Raw genomic sequence first — 23,992 nt, 5'->3', positions numbered from 1 at the left:
TACCTAAAGGGGGCCTACAGGAAAGCTGGAGAGGGGCTTTGTACAAGGGCATGTAGTGATAGGACAAGGGGCAATGGATTTAGACTGAAAGAGGGGAGATTTAGATTAGATCTAAGGAAGAAATTTTTCACTCAGAGGGTGGTGAGGCAGTGGTACAGGTTGCCCAGAGAAGTTGTAGATGTCCCATCCCTGCAGGTGTTCAAGGCCAGATTGGATGAGGCTTTGGGCAACCTAGTGTAGTGGAGGGTTTCCCTGCCCATGACAGGGGCTTGGAACTAGATGATCTTTGAGGTCCCTTCCAACTCTAACCATTCTATGATTCTGCGTTTCTTGAGGCAGGTGAGTCTGCAAGAGAATCTGAAAACCTGCAAATTAGTGTCCTAACTCACTAATAAATTGGGTTATGACTTAAGCACAGCTTCGTCTATCAGAAAGCTGGATTAATTGCAGCTGAAGGTCTCTTCTAAGTAGACCTCAGCTGAGCAAGTGTCCCCATGAGGTATGTTTTTTCAATAGCTGAGCATGAATTTTGGTTGGATTAAAGAGGCGTGATGACATCGTCATAATGCATGCTCTCCCTATTGTCTTGAGGTTGGGGCTTGAAACACTGAATTGCCTAAAGACCTTGTGACAATTAAATTTTGTAATTATCTCTGTATAAAAGGGAAACAGTGTTAGCTCTGCGCAAAGCTTCTGTAACCCCTCAATCCTGTGACCAGCCTCTTTAAGAACCTGTGATCACTGAGCATTTTTAAAGTGAGGCAAATTTAGACACTTCTCTGTTAGCCCTTTGCATGCTTCTAGAAAATCTTGATTTTTTTTTTTTTTTTTTTGGAGTGCTTGCTTTCAACATCAGAAATGAATGAAAATTCTTCCTGCGAGCCCTGAGGAGTTATCTAAAAAGAGCCTTCAGTTTCCTGTTTATCCTAGCTGGCATTACCGATGAGGTGAAGTGTTGCTAAGATGTTATGTTGCTGGCATCCACTCAGATATGAAATTCTCTGGTTTCAGGCTCACCATGCATCTTCTGTTTTACGTCTTCTTAAGCAGAACTAACTTAATCTGGTTTTGTTAGTTTTCAAGAACAAAAAATCTTCTAATCATTCTGGTTTGGAGTTAGCATTGCTCTGTAAAGCTCAGCAGACTAAAGTATGAAATTATATCAGTCCTTTGTGTTGCTTTCTTTTGTGCATTCATTTAAATGTTGATGTTACCAACAGTATGAATTTTATGTAAGAGAATTATGTGCCTAAATACAGCTGCCTGGTTTCATGTTGGGTATCCTAAGCAGCCTGGTCTCTGGCTGTTCATGTAGGGTCCTAGATGCCTCGAGTCTCACACAGCAATCCTGTATGCATGCTTTGTATACCTTTGGATGTATAAAATGGCATTAGGTTCTTATATTTAGATGTCAAAATACCACCTGTTCTGTCTGAAGAGCCTGAATTGTCTTGAGATGTGTATGTGGACCAAAGTTTTAGAGGATTTATAGTGACCATTTCAGGTTCCTGTAGATATCTAATACAGATACTTCGAGGTACCCTCTATAGTACTTGTACCTGCTTCTTGCATGTGATTTCTGGGAATAGAATTATGATATACAAATCATATAGAGGTCAAATTTAATGTAAGATGAAAGACTGCATCTAACTGATGCTGCCTCCTCTCATGCTGACAATCATTGCACAGTGAAAAGTATTCATCTTCCCATTTTTTATTTTAACACATAGGAAATTAGTCTCCTACTGAAAATGTAAATCACCCAAGATATCCTATGCAGATGATACCTCAATTCTAATGTGTTTTGCTACTTCTTATAGTTTAAACCTGCTTCTTAATTAAATAAGTCTTTTATCTAAAACTTTCTTGACTGATTTTGTAATAACATATTCTAGGTTATTCATCCTGTGACATTTAAGTTTAGAAATGTACACGGCAGAAATACAGAGATAACTGATCAAGCAGATTCTCCTGCTTATTTAATCAACAGCTAGACAGGACAATGGCTCTCTTGCTAATCTCACTTGTGGGTTTATTGGGTGGGTTTTTTTTCTTCAGAGACCTGGGTCATGTTGCAAAAAAGGCACGAATGTACCCATCAGAATCTCACAGCATACGTAAAAGTGCACACATAATTCTGATCGGTCTGGCATTAGCTGACAGATGGCACTGCCATCACACAGAATCAATCTGAAAAACGTGATTTTTTTTATCACCACATGCTGCAGGACTTGGTATCACGCAGAAGATGACCTTCAGACACCTTATTAATGTTGGTAGGAGTATAGGAGCAAAAAGCTCTTCTGGCAGTTTTATCCTTCATGTTAGTCCCTGAAAAATTAATCTATTAATCAAAGATTTGCTATAATTCACTCCAGTTTCTTGTTATTAACTAGGCAATGAAACGGCACAAAAGGGCAATTTCTTCTTCAAGTAGACAGCTTTATTCTGTCCAATTTTCTTGACAAGACATAAATTTTAGGGAGTACTGACTACCAATTTGTGCAAAAAAGTGGCTGAAGTTGGAAAGTTGCAGAGTTCTGAAGGAACACCTAACTGAAGAGGAGGATATAACAGCCTCATGTGTCTTCTGCAAGGCTTTTCAGATACACCTATAGCCCACTCTTGTGCACTGAAGGTAAACTGTACTACAGGATGTCCCAAACACAAGAGACCAGCAATGCTAGAAAAAGGGAGTTCTGAAAAAATAGGCGTCCCTCAAACTTTGGGTGATGAAAATTTGGAGGTCTGCCTACTTTATAGGCGACAAGATACTTTGAAATGATGAACACTTGGAAAATCGACCTACCAAATCATAGGGATAATAGAAGGCCTGAAATAGTAGGAATGAAGTAGACCTTAATTAGCTCAAGGTAGAGTCTTAAAGCTGCCAGTGTTTTAGTAGCTGCTCTGAAGTTAAATTTGACAATGGTGAAGTCTCTGGTAAATATTTAATGAAGCCTTTTCAGGAAGACTGATTCTATTCCTACTTTCATGCACCTCATTATAGTGTTTAAAATGTCAGTAGCTTTTCTTTCAAAATGAGTAGTGGTAATGTGGGAGAATATTGTGTTTAAACACTGGAAAGCACTGTTGGGACACAGTAAAGTTTTAATTTATAGCAAACAATAAATGAGGCTTCTGCTATTGCTGTTAGGGGGAGAGGGGAAGAGTGCACATTTGATTTACATAATCCGTCTTGGCTGACAAATGGAAGTGAGCCTAAATTAAGTCTTTAGCCATTAATCTTGTGTGATTTGCTCGAGAGTTCTCAAGGTGCGGAGACCTGACTTGACAGGTTAGCGAGCAGATGTTAATCTGGGTTTCTTGAGCAAGAATCTGCAGTTGTCCAGCTACCCCTTTTCTTCCTGATTTTCTCCAAGTTGAAGCTAATTATTTTTTGGCCAGAGCTATACTGCTTGGATTTGGTGGCAGGAGAAGAGGAAGTGGCTGTTTTGATGGAGTCTTTCAGTCAGAGTCCTGTCTGCTAGCTACAAAACAAACCATCGATCCAGACTGCACTCCTGCCCCTTTATCGGGCCACAAATCTCTGTCCTTCAGTTACAGTTGCAGGCTGTGTTTCTGTATGCCTTTCTAGTTCTAAAATATGACTGCTTTTGTGCAGTCACTGTTTTTTACGAGTGTCACCACTTTTGTGGATACATTTTTACCTCTGATGGCTAACCAACAGTGCTTGACATTGCCAAGGAAGAGGGAAACTTTGAATTTAATATTCACTTCAATTTTTTTGTTCTGCATCTGATTCAAAATAAACCCAACTGCTTTTCTTCTTATGCTGCAAAGCATTGATATCTGCATAGCAAAATTTTAGGAGCTGAGGCAGATATGTGGACATGCGAAGTGGGAGGCAGGGTGTTAGCCTTGTTTCTAGATAAAAAGGAGAAACATGTTATCTTGCTCTGCACCTATGTTAGGTTCTTTTGTCCTAATCTGCCCCTCCTTCTATCCCCTTACCTTCTAAATAATCAGATTTAAAGTTGGCAAATGTTTTGCATGGTGTAGAGATCTCAAAGTTCCTACAGCTAACAAAGGCAGCCAGGCAGAGAAGAGAGATCCCTGCCTATGAACAATGTAGAATAATCTCAGTGCCAGAGGAATCGATCGGTTGGCCAAATTTGTCTCATACGTAGCATCTCTGACATCTAATAAAGGGTGCACTCATGCTGCAGTTTGGGCATAATTAGTTAAAAAGGTCACTTAGACATGAGGCACAAATCAGTGGGAAAGAAGGCTTAGCTAGTTTTAATACTGATTAAAGTTTTTTATAAGATTAGGTCGTGTGGGAGCCATGATGTGTATGTTGGAGTCAATAAATATCTGTCCAGTTTAGTGTTGTAATTTTTTATGTGTTCCTATGGAAAAGGATTCTTCTTCACTATAATTGATTTATGTGAATAGTGACACTCTTAATGTGGAATGCGTATGATAAGGAAATGGGAGGGAAAACTTTTACTTTCCCAGAGCAAGAATGGTAGAAAGTACATGCTGCAGGCAGACCAAAAGCTGAATCCTGTCATCTTATGTCTCCCTCTGGAAGAGAAATATAGGTGGTGGTGTGACAGTTCATTGTCAAGAGCTGTTCAGCACAGCCAACTTTAAAATTGTAAGCACAAAATGCTGATGGTATTGGGAAAATGATAAAACTTGCTTTGTTTGTTTGCTAGGATTTTGAGAGTAATGACTTTTGTAGCGTCCTTAGGAAGTTTTCATCAGGCATCAAACCATTCAGGCAAAATCAAAACGTGTGTTTACCTTTGGATAGTGTCTACATGGTGCAGGTCAAGCATCATTACTATGATGGATAATTATATTGGAAGATCAATGATTTCAGAAGAATACGTCTAGGATGATCCTGCCTTGAAAGGCATGACAGTACCAAAAATTGTTCCTGAGTTCAGGTCTAATCCAGTTTAAGTGGAACAAATAACTTGGATGATTGCTTATGTATGTCCTGACTTTCCTGCTTTAGCACTTTTAGCGTACTGGAATGAGTTGGGAAGTTGCTTTCTACTCAGTTCAGGTTTAAGCATAGTTCTGAACAGATCTAGCATTCTAATATCATCTGTCTGCCTTTGCGGACCCACCTTGCCAGTGGGTAAATATGAAAGTTGACTTTATTCTGAAAAATCAAATTACTTAACAAAGACACACAGAAGGGCCATATTTATAGTGCAAACTGAAGGTAATATTGGCTATTGTTATCTTGAGAGGAATCCATTAAACCTTTTTGTTTCTACAGTCTGCCTCTGAAGGATTTTCTATTAACATCACCCTTCAAATCAGGAAGACTAAAAACAATTTACATGAGAATTTTGGAGTTTATTTTCATATTGAAATGTTTAGAATGTGGACATGAAAATCATCTTTTGTGAAAGTCTTTAAATGGTGCATATGTAAGGTGATACTTCCAGATATGGCATTGTCAAACATCTATTTTGTAGCTATACAGTAATGTGTTGAGAAACAAAAGGATTATTTATACAGAAAAAAACAGCAGCAGAAATGTTTCTAAATACAGGCCTGAGAAATACCCCTTGAAGATTGCATGTCTTGCTGTGAGAGCATCCTTACAAATTCTCAGACCTTGTGTCATAATACACTGGCAACTTGAATCTATTCAACAACTGCTTGTTTCAGAACAGTGTTTGGTTCTTCTGTTGGTTTAATTCTTTTTACTGAATATGACCTCAAGCGGTGATCTGCTCTCATAAGATATTCTGGTTTTACATGCTAACAATGCATAGTTAGATTAAAATAAAACTAGGAAATGTTTTAGCCCCAAGGTGATCACCAGTTCCAATAAAACTAAAATTGTCTCCAGCAGTTCAGTGTTCTTAGTCCTGGAAGAGGGTAAGAAGGGTAAGACCTCTGATGAGTCTTCCTAATTTTTTTTTCTGCTGTGGTCATTCACGACGAACTGTGTTTGGTTCTCTTGCCCACTGCATTTTTTCAATTATTTCTGCTGTTACTTGTTAACTTGCTCTTGCCAATATAGAGCACCGGTTTGACTGCCTTTCCCTCTAACAATACGTTTGTATTTCAGGGAGCTGATTCACTTGCTCGTTCATCTTTCTGAAGCTCTGCATGAAGCACAACTTAAACTCATACTGGTCATCCCTCCTGCAGTTGCAGCAGGGTGAGTATTCTGATTTAGATGAGAGGTTCCAGATGAGAAATGCTTTCTTGTCTGATAAACAGTAAATTCAAAGATTTGTTTATAGCTGTGCAGCTCAAATGAGTGGGAAATTATGTGAGTTTGGTTGGTAATCTTGTCTTTGTGCATGTTGCATGAATAGTCTTACTAACTATATGCATTTGTATGTACCTCATAACTTTTGATGTCAAAATAACTCGTAGAGGGACACCCTATTGTGGTGTTAACCCAAAATGTCTGGTAAGAACTTCCAGAGGAACAATGCAGAAACAGCTGTGGAGCTTGCCAAGGAGTGAAAAGGGTGTCACAAAGGTAGCATATGAAGAACTTTCTGAGCCTCTTGGCACAATTTTGGTTATGATAGAAAATGATTATTCTTTAAGTAAGAAAAATGGAGTTACAGGAATGAATTATACCAAATCTATAATAGGGTTGTGGGTTTTAAAAATTATTTATTTTGACTTGATAGTATTTTGGTATTTCAAGGAGATTGTGTCTAGTCCTTCATGGTTTTCTATGATCAATCAGTGACTACATCCATGTGAGAGTGAGCAGGTAGAACTGAAGACAAGGGTGGAAGGTGATTCAGAATACCAGCAGAGTGATGTGGCTTCATTATTGTAATTTCAAATTGAAATGTGTGCTATGCCAATGCTATGCAGCTTTATTAGCAAGAATTTTGCCAGTATCCATCTGCCATTTGGTAGTGTTTCTTCACACTTGGATGCCTTTCCAGGTCAAAAGATGCATGGTATCCTTGCATCGTGAGCATAGCTAGCTGTTGTGCTACCTTGTGGAAAAGTGTTTATGGTATACAATAGTGCTACAAGGATATACAAGGACTACATCATGCCTTTCAGAGATTTGTGGTAACAAGGGTTATCTTATCCCCAAAACTACCAAGTTCAGAATCTCTGTATTCCACTCTCCCCTTTCCTTGCTCCTCAAATGTAATGAGTATCCCTAACCGTGGCTAGGCCAAATGTTAAAGTTGTAGAATCATAGAATGGTTTGGGTTGGAAGAGACCTTAAAGATCATCTAGTTCTAACCCCCCTGCCATGGGCAGGGACACCTTCCACTAGATCAAGTTGCTTAAAGCCTCATCCAACCTGGCCTTGAACACTTCCAGGGATGGGGCATCCACAACTCTTCTGGACAACCTGTTCCAGCATTTCACCACCCTCATTGTAAAAAATTTCTTCCCTATATCTAATCAATATCTCTCCTCTTTCAGTTTAAATCCATTGCCCCTTGTCCTATCACTACACGCCCTTGGAAAAAGTCCCTCTCCAGCTTTCCTGTAGGCCCCCTTTAGGTACTGGAAGGCTGCAATAAGATCACCCCAGAGCCTTCTCTTCTCCACGCTGAACAATCTTAACTCTCTCAGCCTGTCTTCATAGGAAAGGTGCTCCAGCCCTTGGATCATCCCCTCTGGACCCACTGCAACAGCTCCATATCTTTGCCTTCTGTGACTTGGGCAATGTGGCTGGAGCTCTTGCCAGTGAAGACTGAGGCAAAATTCATTGAGTACCTCAGCCTTCTCCATATCCTGGGTAACCAGGTCTCCCGTTACTTTCTGGAGAGGGCCCACAGATATGTCATGTGTGATGTTTTTTTACTGACGGAATGAGAAGCTCCAAATCCATATTAGTTGTTTTTAAGAGGTTTGGTGGAGACTCTTGTCGTATGGGACTGCAGAATAACGAAGCATAACCTGTTGTAGAGGATTACATATGTGAAACAGTCTTCATAAAGTAATGGAGTATGTTGGAATGGGTTCTGCTAAGTGCAAGAATAGGTGAGAGATGGGACACAGGTGCTAGTCCTATGTCGTGCTTATTGCTTATCTCTGAATTTTACCTTATGGAATAGGTACCTCCTGCTGGTTATGCACGTTTTTGTCTTATTGGGCTTGACTTGCTGATAATAATAACTAGAGAAGGCTTTGTAATATTTGCATAGTTGGCAATACAAGTGGTTTTTTTTTTTCCAAGTTTCCTTTTTCCTTGAAGCTGTTCAGCAACCTTATGCCTGCACATGAAAATTCAGTAATATATGTCAGTCTTAAATAGAGAGCCATTATTAGGTATTTTTCAGATGAGAGTTAGTAGACAGCTAAAGAAAGATATTACAGTGTCTTATTTTTCTCACCTTGGGCCGTATAATGGTGCGGACGGGCTCACAGCCACCGGAGTTTATGACAGGTTAACAGCACGGTTTCAGGATGGTGTTGTGCAACCTCCTAAATTTCTTGTAGGCTGTCACAATCTTTCAGCGTACATTCATTTTTGAGGTGCCAAAACGGCTGAGAAAATGGAATGCCTGAGCAGGTTTGTAAATGTCTCTTCTGTGGCTGGACTTTTCTCTGCAATGATCTCAAGTTTTTGTTGAGTTTTGCGAGGAGGTCTGATAGCACAAGGGGGAAAGCAAGCATTTCTACCTACAGATATCTGTGCAGAGCTTAAATGCTGCCTGCTGAAGAGATTCAGGGACCTTGTAGTAGGTGACTAAAGAGTTGTCTGTGTGCTGAGATCTGCTGGTGTCTGCACTATAACTGTGATGTCACCTCTTCTGTAGGTTAGTGATGTAACCCCATCCAAATAAATTCCTAAATATAGAATATGTGGCTTCCTACCATCTTAAGACCGTAAGCCCAGAATAATAGCTACCTGTAATTTTGTTCTTCTGTAGCTGCGTGAAATCTGATTGCAGTTTATTTTCTGTAAAACTATGTACTTCAGGATGTTTTTTATTGCTTTGTATTTTCCTCTGTTGCACAATATAACTGGTTTATATCCTTAACATGAAGTCGCTAGTTTCATGCAAAAATCCCTTTGCTTCCGTGTGTGGCTGGCCACCAAATTTTCATAGGCAGAGAGGGAGAAGCAATGTGATGAAGACTATGGCAAAAGCAAACAAAGTAAATTCTGTGTAAATTGGTAAAGTAAACAGTCCTGTAAAATAATACTCGTGCAGAGCCCTTTTCTTTAGGGGCTGAAGGGCTCTGATAGCCCAGCTGTGTTTTGAAGAGGTTCCTTCCTGTCACTCAGGCCCCTCTGTTTCTACCTCAGTTCTGGATTTGTTTGCATCATATTTTGCGAGACACTTTATCTGTAGAACAGTACTAGTTTCTAGTGCATTATGGCATTAAGAGAGTAGATCCAAGTCTCAGGACAGCGCTGAACTTATGCTGTTGATTTTTCTGTAGATGTGGTGTGGCTTGTTTCCTTTTCCTCCCTGTGCTCTGTTTTCTCCATGGTCTTCCCATGTCAGAAGGCACACCCTGTTATCCTGAGGCAGTTTGGCATGCTGCTACACTCCAAATCTTGTAATGTGCAAAAAAGGAATGCAGTATATAAATGGGGTCAAGAATTTATTGTTTGTCCACTTAATGTTTTAATGGTCTGATAGTCCAAATTATCGAGTTAATACTAGGTTATTAACTAACTAACTAAATTTCTATTTAATATAAAAGCCTCACTAACATTACAGCTAGAATTGTTATGCAGAGCCTTTCCACTTTCTACCCCTTTTCTATGGCATTATGCTCACCCTTCCACTGTTCCTGTGAGTCCTAAGGTTGACAGTATTCCTTGAGCAGAAAGATGAGTCATCAGCAGGTGAGCTCAGGAGCAGTGTGATATTCATGCTGGAGGTTTCTTCTCTGCCAGCCTTGGGTTTCACTTGGGGCAATTTCTCATGTTTTCTTATCACAATCTGCTTCCTCTTTATTAGCTCTCAGCTGAAGTTTGCAGTTTGTGCAAACTCCTCGGGTCGGTTAGACCTTTTCCACGTGATATTCCCAGAACTAGAGGCAGTAGTCACTTGACCGCCACACAGTTATTTAAAAGATTGTTCAGGCCATAAGACACCAAGGATTTTAAAAAGGAGGAAGCCTTTAATCAGCACTCTTTCTCAGGATGGGGCGTCACATGTTGCAAGTAATCAGAGCTACAGGGCAGGCATGTTGTTTCTCACTGTCACAGATGTCTTTGCGTGGCTGCGGAGAGCCACTTCTGTGGCTGGTAATACTTGAAGAAGGAAGTCAGCTTTCTCCATCAAGAGAAGGTTGACAACCATTCAGATTTGATCCTTCTGATGCATGGATGGCTTTGCTGGTAAAACTTTCTACTGTAGGGAAGGTTCCAGGGCCTGAACCACACTTTTGGCTATTGCCCTCTAAAATGCTAGCATGGCTCCCAGTAAGCCAAAGTGTTATATCCCTTCTTGTATTAACTCGTTGCACCGCAGAGCAATAAGTGCAATACTTTTTTAAAAATAAAGGCATGGAAATTAAGTCCTTAAAAATCTATTCCTGCCTCTAGAGATAACCTTTGCAATATTCACAGACCATTAATGCTCTCATTTATTGAAGATTTCTCTGGAAAATTGTGGGCTGCTATGCCTTTGCGTCACATGGATGTTCAATGGTGATAACAAATACTTTGAGATTCTCGTGCTTTGGTTAAGTCAAAAATAATGAGAAATTACTGTCTTCTCTCCTGTCTGTCATTTATTCCAGTCTTTCATGCTGCTCTCTTATGATCTACATTTCATCCCAATTGATAATTCCTTTTTAAAGCAATTTTCTGTTGCTATTAATTGTAGTCTATTACAGATAAAGCAAAGGAGAACACTTTAAAAACGTTTTTCTAAAATGCTTTATCAGTCACTTCGTCACACAGATGCTTTTTAAAATGCTAATGCGTACTCTGGTAGAATTTAAATAATTGCTGTAAACAGAGTTCCCATTAAAGTGCATTTGCTCCTTTTGACAGTAGGGAGAAAGTGGAGAAGAGTCCAAACCTTAACATTCCTGTTCATCCTGATACCTATTGACATTACCAGATTCAATCTCATGGTCAGAGGAACCTAAATCTGTTTTGTTTGTATACAGTCACATGGAGCTCTACAGTCTAGTTTTTCTAAATCCCAAAACAATAGTTGGAGTCACTATAAGCCCTCTGGATTCTTAAACACGTTTTGCCATGACCAGAATTTGCTTTGTTATGGTAACTGTACCTTTCAGGACTATTTTGATGTTGAACACCACACCGAGGTTTGGACCTTGTGTTGTCATGCCCCTCCTGCTGCTGTCCTCCATATTGACAGGATAGTGGGTTCACAGTTGGAAAACGTTTCTGAACTGGGATTTAGAGATGCCCTGCTAGAGCTGGGAACAGCTATCTATCTAAAGTGCCATTTTTAACCTGAAATACGTATTACATGCCTGTCCCTAAATGGCCTTATCTGTAGAGGAGTCGTGAAGTATTCCCGTTTTCTAGCTGTGGGAAATAACACCTGTAATTTATATGAAAGAATCCAAAAGTCTCATTCCTCTAAACCAAATATTTTGGGTTTTTTAATGCACTCTTAAAGTTTCTGGGATTTATTCATAAACCTTTATTGCCCAGGAGGATGCGTTAGTCGTATTCTTTTCAATTAATACTGTTATATTAGACACCTGTCTGTGTCTTCCATGTATGTCTTCCTATTTTCAACTTCTTGCATAAATAGGTAGCTGAAAGTGCATCCGTTAGTTACGGAAACATCCTAAAATGTTCACAATGTCCATGCATGCTTTAAAGCTTAGAAGTACATTGGATTTCATATCAATAAGCAGAATCCTGAAATTTTCTTTCTGCCTTACTTGACTTTTCAGATAGTAGCTGTACTTGAAAATTTTCGATTTATAGGATAACAAAGTTTCAACTGAAAAGTACTTCCCATTGTGTATTAAATATCTCGTGTTATCAAATTCTTTGTGTCTTGAAACTCACTTTGGATTTTAACACTTACACATGGTTCAAAGTATGCATTAATGCATCTTATATTCTTTATTTGTTGGAATCACTGTAGACTGTTAATGAAAAATACAGCAAAAGGCATGGAAATAAGTACCATCAAGAATCAAACAATATTTTAGAGTTCAGCAGCTGGCAAAAGACTGATAAAGGAGACATGAGCTGTATGTGGAATACCCTAACCAGCTGGGATGCTAGGAGCTGAAACATTGTTCCTTTTGTGTTCTACCCTGATTAAAATTTAAAGAGAGAGCATAGTTAAATGCAAGAAGTTTATTTAGAAATTTGTAATTTAGACTCCTTTGATATGCATTAAGATAAAAACAGTTGGCAGCAAATGCTATCTGAAAGGAGACATTTTTAAGAGCTAAAAATACTGGTTTGCTTAGAGAAAAACAGTCTGGAAAATGCAGCATTGCACATGTAATCAAATGCATGATGCAGGAAGGAGACATACTGGGTCATCCGTTTAACTTCTAGAATTCAGCTTTTGTGAACAAAAACGAAGTGAGACTGATCCTCTAGCTGAAGCTTGCTTTCATAACTAAAGGATCCAGTGAAACTTTTGGTTTTTGGTTTGCTTGTGAAAGGGTCTGGGCTAAAAGAAAACTTCACTCGAAAAACAATTTATTTTTTTTAATCCAGACATTTTATATATATTCCTTTACAGCATTTTTTACGTGTCTGTTTACAGCATCGTCCAGAGACAGTTGCACTGGCATAGTCAAGGGGTGGGAACATGTGCGGAGGCTAGTTGAGGGGGCAAGAATCTTTCTAGCAAGCTTTGCTGTTGCAGAGAATGCATGTAGAGCTACCATAGTGCCAAACACAGATTGAGATAGTTAGTATTTCCATCCACCCGATGTCCAGGAATTGCACGATTTTCTTGCAAACATAAGTGATTTGCAAGAGAGAAGAACAGCAGGAGCCAAACCTAGGCTCTAGAAAGTGTGCGTGTGTTATACTGTGACTCTCCTTTGGGATGGGAGACTTGTGGTTGTGAATATCTGAAGAGAGATGGTAGGATTGCTGTTTTATGTGAATGGTTGCTAGAGCAGATGGTGTACTGAAGATTTCCAGTCTGTCTTTCAACAGATTGTCTCAGAATGTTAGTGTGTTACTGCTTTTAACATTCATGGATATGGATGCATGTATGAAGTACCATTTCTAAAATGGCAATGGGTAGCCAGGCATATTCTGCCCATTGGTGATGGTGGGTAACTCCATTTGTGCTGACTAATCCTGGGCTTGATTAAATTCCTGGCTTAAATATGTGTACTTCTGTGATCATTGTACTGCAGAAATTATACTGGTGAAAGCTGTGTGGATGTTTTTATACTGGTATCACAAGCTTTTTTCTGAATAGGATAGCTGTGTTGGAGTGGACTACCTTTATGCCTAAGTATCCTGTTAAAAAAAAAAAAAATTAAAAAAAGATGGCAAATGGGCCTTGAAATTTCATTGCACCTGTTCTCTCAAGTCTGTAAATCACAGGGATTGAGTTGGGTATTTTATTTGTTTCTCTATACTTACATGCTTTATAATATGTTAGGAATGCTTTTTCAAAGGCAAAGAGTGAGGCTTTGAATTGGAATAGTAACTCTTTCCTGTCTTTCCAAGTAAATAGAATTTAATCTGACTAGATTATTGCATATTTTGTCCAGGTTCAGCAACCATTTTATCCATGGTGTTTCCCAGTTACTGTGAAAAAATGAGTAAAGAACATTCTTAAGGTTATTTAGATGAGCTATCATGGGAAAGAGCATCCGTAATACTCTTGTTTCCTCCTGTCCTGAGAAAGTGCGAAGGCAGATGAAAAGCTTTCAGGAGCTGTAGGTAGGATGTTGTCTTCACAGGGATTCTGAATCTACCCGTGGTTACATACCTATGGCCTTTCTGGCATGTGTAGTTGATTACAGACATTAGAAAAATGGTGTTAAGGATCAGCTTGGTATACACCAGGTCATTAAAAACTGTTAGTTTTGCTAAACACGGTATTAAATAACTCTGTATTTACAGAGAGGTTGTTAGTGGTCACTTTTCTTGGACTTTTATTGTCCCCTGAAGTATAATCTTTTGCACAAAGTAGCAATAAAAAATGGCATTGACTGTGTCACTTCATAACACAACACTGTGCTCTTTACTGGCGTTTTGATGGTTAGGATATGCACCGAGCGGTTTGTGCTGTGTGATGGATATCCTTTAAAACACCTGTCTTTAGGTTACAAGACAGCTGCTCCTTGAATAGCAGATGATTCTTTATGTCTTCAAGTTAGATGGAATCTATAAATGAGGAAAAGTAGAATCTAAAGTAAACAAGTAAATTCAGTCCCCGAGGCGAGCAGCTCCAGTGCTGGTATAGTCCTCAGCAGAGTGCTCTAGCGAAGTGCACAGGGGAATTTCCTGAACCAGGGAGACCTCCGGGGAAGCTGAGAGCTGCCAGGAGCCTGCAGCTCAGGTGACAGCAGTTGACGAGACCTGCGTGGGGCCAGGAGCAGCTGTGGTCAAGCCCCCACCTCCGCATATAAAAGAAGCCCCTGGGGAGTGCTAGTGACCAGGGTGGGCAAACAGGGCATGGTGCGGCAGTGTGTATGGAAGGGCGCTGTAGTTCTGCCAGCTCGACCAGAGGGCAATGGTATCTACCTGGCAGAAATCCATGGCCTCTCTGCACCTTCCATGACCAACACAGCTGTGATGGGAACATGCTGTTGCTCAGGTGTCAGGCTGAAGAGTTTGCTCTACTCTTATGCCAATGCTGGATGGCAGTAGTGAGTACACCTGTGAGAGGTGCACGCAGGTAGAGGAACTCCTCCACTTAGTGACAGAGCTCTGGGAGGGGGTGAGTAGGTTGAGTATCACCAGGGAGTCCGAGAGAGAGACAGGTTACTGTAATCACACCCTACCTTCCCTGGGACAGGCCTGTCAGGCAGACATGGCACATGACATGGAGGATTCCTTATCTTCTCTCCACCTGGCCGAACATTCTGTCTCAAGGGATATGGGGCAATGGTGATGAGTTCCTGCCCAGTGCAGCAGGTGCATCTCCTCTGTGACTACCCCACCTTCCAAGGTGGCCTTGCATAATAGGTACAAGGCTCTGCAAGTGGAACTGAACAACAATGAGGACGATGGTTCATCTAGGTTGGAAGAGTTGCCAAGGTTAAGACCTACTTCTAGGGGACACCTGCTGCCTCCCTGGAGCCCAGGTTAAAGATGTGACAAGGAAACTTCCTACCCTAGTACAGCCCTTGCATTATTATCTGTTATTGATTTTTCATGTGGGCAGCGATGAAGTTGCAACAAGAATTCTCATCATTCAAGAGAAACTACAGGGTCTTGAAATCGACTGGTTAAGGGATCAGGAGCAGAAGTGGTGTTCTCCTCTACCCTTTCGTTTGCAGGGAATGATGAGGGAAGAAACAGGAAGAGCCAGCAGATCAACACCTGGCTCTGAGCCTGGTATCACCATCAGGATTTTCAGTGTTTCGATCATGGGTCGGTCTACATGACACTTGGCGTGCTGGTGACAGATGGAGTACACCTATCTCAAAGTGGGAAAAGGATCTTAGCACAGGAGTTAGCAGGGCTCATTGAAAGAGCTTTGAACTGGATTTGAAGAGGGAAAGGATAAAACCAGTCTCACCAGAGATGAGCCTGAGGGTGGCACACCAGTGTTTGAGGGACAGAGTGCTAGTGAGGTCCTTCAGTCTGCCATCTCAGTGGAGTTAGGGATGGAGATCCACATGGCAACAAAGACATGGGGATTATTGGTGTGTTAGAAACCACGGAAGCACCTGAGAACAGCCACGTAGGAATCGGGCCTTCTCATCCGAAAAAGGTGGAAGGATCAATAGCCCAACTGAAGTGCATCTACACCAGTGCACACAGCATGGGCAACAAACAGGAGGAACTGGAACCATTGTGCAACTAGAAAACTATGATGTAATTGCAATCACAGAAACATGGTGGGATGACTTACATAACTGGAGCGCTGCAATGCATGGCTATGAACTCTTCAGAAGGGATAGGCAAGGAAGCAGAGGCAGAGGGGTAGGCCTGTGTGTTAGGGAGTGTTTTGACTGTCTAGAGCTTGATGATGGTGATGAAAGGATTGAATGTTCATGGGTAAGTATTGGGGAATGCCAACAAGACAGATATCGTGGTGGGATTCTGTTATAGACCACACAACCAGGATGAAGAGGCACGTGAAATATCCTATAAGCAGCTGGGAGAAGTCTCACAATCACTAGCCTTTGTTCACATGGGAGAATTCAACTTACCATATGTCTACTGGAAATACAATACAGCAGAGAGGAAACAATCTAGAAGGTTCCTGGACTGTGTGGAAGATAACTTCCTGACACAGTTGGTGAGAGACCCAACTGGGGAAGATGCCCCACTGGAACTGTCATTTGTGAACAGAGAAGGAATCATGAAATAATGGTGTTTTCAATTCTTGGAGAAGTAAGAACAGAGGTTAGCAGAACTGCCGCCTTGGACTTCCAGAGGGCAGGCTTTGGCCTGTTTAGGATCCTGGTTGACAAGAGTCCCTTGAGAGGCAGTCCTGAAGGGCAACGGAGTCCAGGAAGGCTGGACATTCTTCAAGAAGGAAATCTTAAAGGCACAAGAGCAGACTGTCCCTATGTGCTTAAAGATGAGCTGGCAGGGAAGAAGACCAGCCTGGCTGAACAGAGAGCTTTGACTGGAAATGAGGAAAAAAAGATTATGACCTTTGGAAGAAGGGGCAGGCAACTAAGGAGGACTGCAAGGATATCGTGAGGTTATACAGGGAGAAAATGAAAAGGGCTGAAGCCTAACTAAAAATTATTTCTGTCTATTGCAGTAAAAGACACTAAAAATGTTTCTATAAATGCAATTATAAATTAACAACAAAAGGTGGACTAAGGAGTATCTCCATCGTTTTTTGGAGGTAAACAATGTCGGGGGGAGACATAGTGACAAAGGATGAGGAAAAAAAAGGATGGAGTACTTAATGCCTTCTTTGCCTCTGTCTTTAATAGTAAGACCAATCATTCTCAGGATACCCAGCCCCCTGAGCTGGAAGACAGGGACAGGGAGCAGAATGAAACCCCATAATCCAAAGGGAAATGGTTAGCAACCAGCTACACCACTTAGACACACAGAAGTGTGTGGGGCTGGGTGGGATTTGCCCAAGGGTACAGAGGGAGCTAGGCGAAAGTGCTCACCAAGCCCCTTTCAATCATTTGTCATCAATCCTGACTAACCAGGGAGATCCCACTTGACTGGAGGTTAGCAAACATGATGGCCATCTATATGAAGGGCCAGAAGGAGGATCTGGGGAACTACAGGCCCATAAGTCTGACCTCGGTGGTGGGGAAGGTTATGGAGCAGAGCAGATCATCTTGAGTACCATCACATGGCATGTACACGACAAGCAGGTAATCAGGCCCAGTCAGCATGGTTGTATGAAAGGCAGGTCCTGCTTGACTAAACTGATCTCCTCCTATGACAAGGTGGACTGATTAGTGGACTAGGGAAAGACTGTAAATGTTGTTTACCTGGACTTTAGTAAAGCCTTTGACACTGTTTCCCACAGCATTCTCCAGGAGAAACTGGCTGCTCAGGGCTTGGACGGGTGTACACTTTGCTGGGTAAAAAACTGTCTTGGTGGCTGAGCCCAAAGAGTTGTGGTGAACAGAGTTAAATCTGGCTGACAGCCGGTCACAAGTCATGCTCCCCAGGGCTCGGTACTGGGGCCAGTTCTGTTTAACATCTTTATCAGTGATCTGGATGGAGGGGATCGAGTGCACTCTGGGTAACTTTGTAGATGACACTAAGTTGGGTGGGAGTGTTGATCTGCTGGAAGGTAGAAAGGCTCTAAAGAGGGATCTGGACAGGCTGGATCAATGGGCTAAGGAAAATTATATGAAGTTCAACATGGCTAAGTGCCGGGTACTGCCCTTGGGTCACAACAGCTCCATGCAATGCTGCAGGCTTGGGAAAGAGTGCCTGGAAAGCTGCCTGGCAGAAAAGAACCTGAGGATATTGTTTGACAGCAGCTGAATATGAGCCAGCAGTGTGCCCAGGTGGCCAAGAAGGCCAATAGTAACCTGGCTTGTATCAGAAATAGTGTGGCCAGCAGGACTAGGAAAGTGATCATCTCCCTGTACTTGGCACTGGTGAGGTGGCGTCTCAAATGCTGTGTGCAGTTTTGGGTCCCTCACTACAAGAAAGACATTGAGATGCTGGAGTGGATCCAAAAAAGAACAATGAAGCTGGTGAAGGGTCTGGAGCACAAGTCTTATGGGATTTAGTCTGGAGAAAAGGAGACTGATGGGAGACCTTATTGCTCTCTGCAACCACCTGAAAGGAGGTTGTAGCGAGATGGGTGTTGGTCTCTCTTCCCAAATAACAAGTGATACAACAAGAGGAAATGGCCTCAAGTTGAGAGATTTAGATGGGATATTTGGAAGAATTTCTTCACTGAAAGGATTATCAAGCAGTGGAACAGGCTACCCTGGGAAGCGATTGAGTCACCACTCCTGGAGATAGTTTAAAGATGTGTAGATGTGGCACTTAGGGACATGGTTTAGTAGTGGGCTTGGCAGTGTTAGGTTTACGGTTGGACTCAATGATCTTAAGAGTCTTTTCCAACCTACATGATTCTGATTCTATGAAATATCTTGATTTAATTTGACATGCCATTGAGAACTCTTTTGGGATCTTTTTTAAGGAAGATCACATTTAAGATACTAAGAGCTTGTTTTGTCGTATCCCGAATGTATGATGAAGCTGCAAAAAGCACTGGTTACTTGGTCACTGTTAAGTTTTAGAATTACAGATGAAAGGCTTGTCAAAATAGTGATTGCTGCATTTCTGAAAAAAAAAACCAAAGCAAACCAACAAAGAAATCTGCTTAAAACCTCCAAAACTTTGGAGTTTTATATGTATCAATTGTAATTAAAATGCATGGAAGACTTTTAAATTAAAACGGATTTTTGCAATTGTTTAAGAAGCCCCAAGTAACTAAAGGCAGCTTTATACTTTATTAATTTTATCAAATGTAGCATGATAATACTAAAGGTATATCAGACTTTGATCCTTGGTTTAAGTAATAGTGTGTGAAATAGCTGCTGCTCTTACCTATGTCTTCATAACATACTTGCCAATACAAAGCCGAGATTTTTCAGCAGTATGTTTTCATTTAACCTTATAGATCCTCCTGGCAACTATGCTAAGGCACCTAGAAAATAAGGGGATGATTGGTGACAGCCAACATGGTTTCACTAAGGGCAAATCCTGCCTGACTAATCTGGTGGCCTTCTATGATGAGGTTACAGCATTGATGGATAGGGGAAGAACAACTGACATCATCTACCTGGACTTATCCAAAGCATTTGATACTGTCCCACACGACATCCTTGTCTCTAAACTGGAAAGACATGATTTTGATGGATGGACCACTCGGTGGATAAGGAATTGGCTGAATGGTTGCACTCAAAGAGTTGTGGTCAACGGTTCAATGTCCAAGTGGAGGCCAGTGATGAGTGGTGTTCCTCAGAGGTCAGTACTGGGACCAGTGCTATTTAACATCTTTGTTGGCGACATGGACAGTGGGATCAAGTGCACCCTCAGCAAGTTTGCAGATGACACCAAGTTGTGTGGTGTTGTGGACACGCTGGAGGGAAGGGATGCCATCCAGAGGGACCTCGACAGGCTGGAGAGATGGGCCTGTGAGAACCTCATAAAGTTCAACAAGGCCAAGTGCAAGGTCCTGCACGTGGGTCGTGGCAATCCCAAGCACAAGTACAGGATGGGTGGAGAATGGATTGAGAGCAGCCCTGAGGAAAAGGACTTGGGAGTGCTGGTGGATGAGAAGCTCAACATGAGCTGGCAATGTGCGCTGGCAGCCCGAAAAGCCAACCGTATCCTGGGCTGCATCCAAAGAAGCGTGGCCAGCAGGTCAAGGGAAGTGATTCTGCCCCTCTACTCTGCTCTCATGAGACCCCACCTGGAATACTGCATTTGGCTCTGAGGCCCCCAACACAAGAAGGACATGGAGCTACTGGAGCGGGTCCAAAGGAGGGCCATGAAGATGATCCGAGGGCTGGAGCACCTCTGCTATGAAGACAGGCTGAGAGAGTTGGGGCTGTTCAGCCTGGAGAAGAGAAGGCTCCGGGGTGATCTTACAGCAGCTTTCCAGTACCTAAAGGGGGCCTACAGGAAAGCTGGAGAGGGACTTTCTAGAAGAGCGTGTAGCGACAGGACAAGGGGCAATGGCTTTAAATTGAAAGAGGGGAGATTTAGATTAGATATAAGAAAGAAATTTTTCACTCAGAGGTTGGTGAGGCAGTGGTACAGGTTGCCCAGAGAAGTTGTAGATGCCCCATCCCTGGAAGTGTTCAAGGCCAGGTTGTATGAGGCTTTGGGCAACCTGGTGTAGTGGAGGGTTTCCCTGCCCATGGCAGGGGGGTTGGAACTAGATGATCTTTGAGGTCCCTTCCAACCCTAACCATTCTATGACACGGTGTTTGGGATTTCTAGCAAGAATTAAGCACATTATAAACAAATAATTGGAGATATTACTGTCCTCATGAAGTTCTCAAAAATATTACTACTAGTGAAGTGCGTACAGTTTAGTTAGAATAAATTGTTATCTCCTGGCTAATTTCTGATAGTATATATCAAAGTAGGATTTAAATTAAATACAAGCGCATTTATCTCTGATACAAAGTGCGCCTAGCCTCACAGTTGTAAAACTTCTGGCAGAAGGTGTGGGAAACATTAGTGGAAGTATGAATTATGGTTCCTCGTCTCTAAACCAACACCTTTCCGTATGAATTTAACCTAAGTGCCAGCTTGCTTAGAATAGTCCGCTTTGTGACTGTTGAACTGGGATGACGCTTCAGGTGGGACCCGTGAGCAAACCTTGTATGGAATAAATAAACCAAAGTCTGTTAATGTCTTAGTATAGGTTGCATTTTCTAGACCTTAGACTGTTCTTCTCTGGACTCTCTCTAGATCCCCTACATCATCCTTGATATATGGTTCCCTGAACCATATATTTTAAGCTATGGCCGTTAGATTTTCAGGAAGAAGTATGTATCCATATGATACAGAGCAGAATATACAGGACAGCACAGATCAACTGTGTGGCACATGTCTAGCAAGTCTGGATATTAATATCATAATATTCTGGATACATTAGACTTGTTGTATATGCAGTATAAAAATCAGTCTTTGTTGGACCTCTGTGAAAGAAGTGGTAGGGCAATATATCTCATATGAAAGGGACCTAAAGTGTTTTCCTGAAACAGTAGGGCTGGTGGCTTGTTTTTGAGTTTGTGAAAGATACCAGATTGGTAAGTAAACACTTAATAGGAGGTGATCAGATCTTGAAGTTATTCCAGAAATATTAAAAATCCTGGGATCACTGCCATGGGATTAAGTAAAGGCAAGTATAAAATACTATTTTAAGGAGGGAGAAGTAAAACATGGACATGGATGGAAACTTTCTGGGCAAGCCTGTGTTGGAAGAGGATCAGGCAATTTCAAAATGCCAAGGCAACAGTGCTGTGAGATGCAGGGAAAGGAACTCTTTTCTTGAGACAATCGGCAGGGAGCTTTCAGGGTGACAAAAGGTAATTATTCTGCTCTCAGTGCTAGGCAGGTCTCATGGCAAACTGAGTCTGAGACACTATATTTTTAGGAGGATGTAGAAAAATGAGAGTGTTTAGAGGAAAGTAAAAAAATGACTAGAAGTGTAGATAATGTCTCCTTTGAGGAAACATGCCTATGGCAAAATATTTTCTGTCAGATACTGTGCTGGCTGTTTTCTTCTTGCTCTGAAAAGTTTTTCACATCTGTATGAGAAACACAGCATCTCAGAGTGTCTTTCTGCTTACCATCCATTCTCAACTAAGTGCAGTTAAATCCCAACCATCATTTTTAACTGCTGCTTTTGACTGTGACTGATCTCTTCTTTGATTGGAAAAAAAAAAAAAAGTCGAAAATCAGCACTTCTGACATTTCAAACAGTCTGAAGTCTTAAGATTTGCTAACTGATTTGGGTTATGCGGAGGTTAAGTGTTCTTGACATGACTTTTTTTTTAAAAAGCAATGAGAAGTTGCTGACAGTATGTTTTTGTTTTATGTATGCATTATGAGACAAGAGACTTTGAGAAAAACCGAAAGTATCTCAAGAGCCATTACTGTATCACTGTTTTTACAGTAGGGAGGTTATAAAGCCTTGACAGTGTTTTAATGTGATTCAGCAATTTTCCTGTTTTCAGCAAGCCATTAAAGAGAATGCATTTTATGTTCAAATGGTGCTTACTGCTATTTTGAAAATCTTCATTATAATATACCCATTGTTCCAGGAGGAGGATCTGTTGAGGTTCCTAAACAAAGTCAGGAGGAATGTTCTGTACTGCTTTTGCTTTAGTTTTGTAGTGGTGGGCATGGAGGGTAGACAAGACTGATGCTAAATTCCTGTATTTTTGTTATAAAATGACTTGTTGTCTTGTTTGGTTGCTTTGAAATGACATTTTTCATTCATTGAACAGTAAGATTTGCTATGGTGAGATGTGAATATATGGAGTTAACTTAGCTTCTTTTAGGAGATTCCTGGGGGGGAGGCGGGGAGAAGAGGCAGTTGAGAGATTCCTATTTAGTGTTATGCTGTTTAGGCAGAATTATTCCCAGATTGATAGCAATCTGGACAAATATTTAGTCTTTTCTAAAAACACATGGCTGAAGTCCTTCCAGGACTGTATGGGGGCTGTAAAGGTTAGAGTATACTGATCCTTTCTTTGGGAAGGAAGAAATTGTATTTCCAGAAAAACAAGATGTCATCTTGTTAAAAACAGTTCTTTTGATGCAGTATAAAGTGAAGAGAAAACTGGAGAAATTGGGGAGCTTTTTCCAGTGTCTCTGCTGTTTATGAAGAGATACTTATGTAAGAGGGTTTTCCTCCTTCAGAGCACTAGTTGACTGTTCAGGATAGCTGAATATTTCTTTATGTTTTCAATCTGTTGTGAGAATCAGCTATCTCTTAGACCTCACTCTAATTTTATGGATCAAGATTCACTTTGTATTAAGGGGAAATCCTAGGACTGTTCTGTATGGCATCAACAAGGTATGTAACAACGGATTTGGGGGACAGATATCCCCCAGCATTTTGAAGTGATTTATCTTTTTAAAATGTTCTTGCTAAAGTTTATTATTACTACCTTTGTTATGATAAGCTTAGTATAAACTCTTAAGATAAATACAAGAAGAAAATGCGCAAACAATATACCTTTGCTCTCTGAACATTAAAAGAAAGCCAGACAACTGAATTAATGAAAGTCACTTGTTAGGCATCTGGAACAAGAGATGGCTGAGAAGCAGGATTTCAAGTTTGTGCCAAAACGTCCTGCAAACCAGAAGTTTTCATATTCAGGTTCTTCAGCTTACTGCACTGCAATGCTGTTTTAATACTTGTTTGTTAGAATCATAGAATGGTTTGGGTTGGAAGGGACCTTAAAGATCGTCTAGTTCCAACCCCCCTGCCACAGGCAGGGACACCTTCCACTAGACCAGGTTGCTCAAAGCCTCATCCAACCTGGCCTTGAACACCTGCAGGGATGGGGCATCCATAACTCCTCTGGGCAACCTGTTCCAGTGTTTCACTACACTCATTGTAAAAAATTTCTTCCTTAGATCTAATTGAAGCCTACCTTCTTTCAGTTTAAAGCCATTGCCCCTTGTCCTATCACTATATGCCCTTGTAAAAAGTCCCTCTCCAGCTTTCTTGTAGGCCCCCTTCAGGTACTGGAAGACTGCTAGAAGATTTCCCCGGAGCCTTCTCTTCTTCAGACTGAACAACCCCGACTCAGTCTGTCTTCCTAGGAGAGGTGTTCCAGCCCTCGGATCATCTTCGTTCAACAGCTCTCATGTTCTTTAGACATTTTGCGAAATAATTCTCTGCTATGCAGCAATCTTGCTCACAACTTTTTACTTGCTTGTGAAACACATGAAGTTAAATTT

At 41.2% G+C, this 23,992-nt stretch overlaps 1 protein-coding gene across 1 annotated transcript in view; it reads left to right on the top strand.

Moving 5' to 3' along the window:
- CHID1 (chitinase domain containing 1) overlaps positions 1 to 23,992 on the top strand; it is a 192,907-nt gene that overhangs the window by 10,647 nt on the left and 158,268 nt on the right. Inside the window, exon 8 of the mRNA XM_086613453.1 lies at positions 6,065 to 6,157. Coding sequence (XP_086469579.1) covers positions 6,065 to 6,157 — 93 coding nt within the window. The remainder of the gene's footprint in view (positions 1 to 6,064; positions 6,158 to 23,992) is intronic.

This window comes from Tauraco erythrolophus, chromosome 6 (assembly GCF_009769465.1).
Source record: "Tauraco erythrolophus isolate bTauEry1 chromosome 6, bTauEry1.pri, whole genome shotgun sequence".
Classification (NCBI taxonomy): Eukaryota; Metazoa; Chordata; class Aves; order Musophagiformes; family Musophagidae; genus Tauraco; species Tauraco erythrolophus.
The sequence above is the reverse complement of the archived record's forward strand: the minus strand, read 5'-3'. Positions and strand labels throughout refer to the sequence as shown.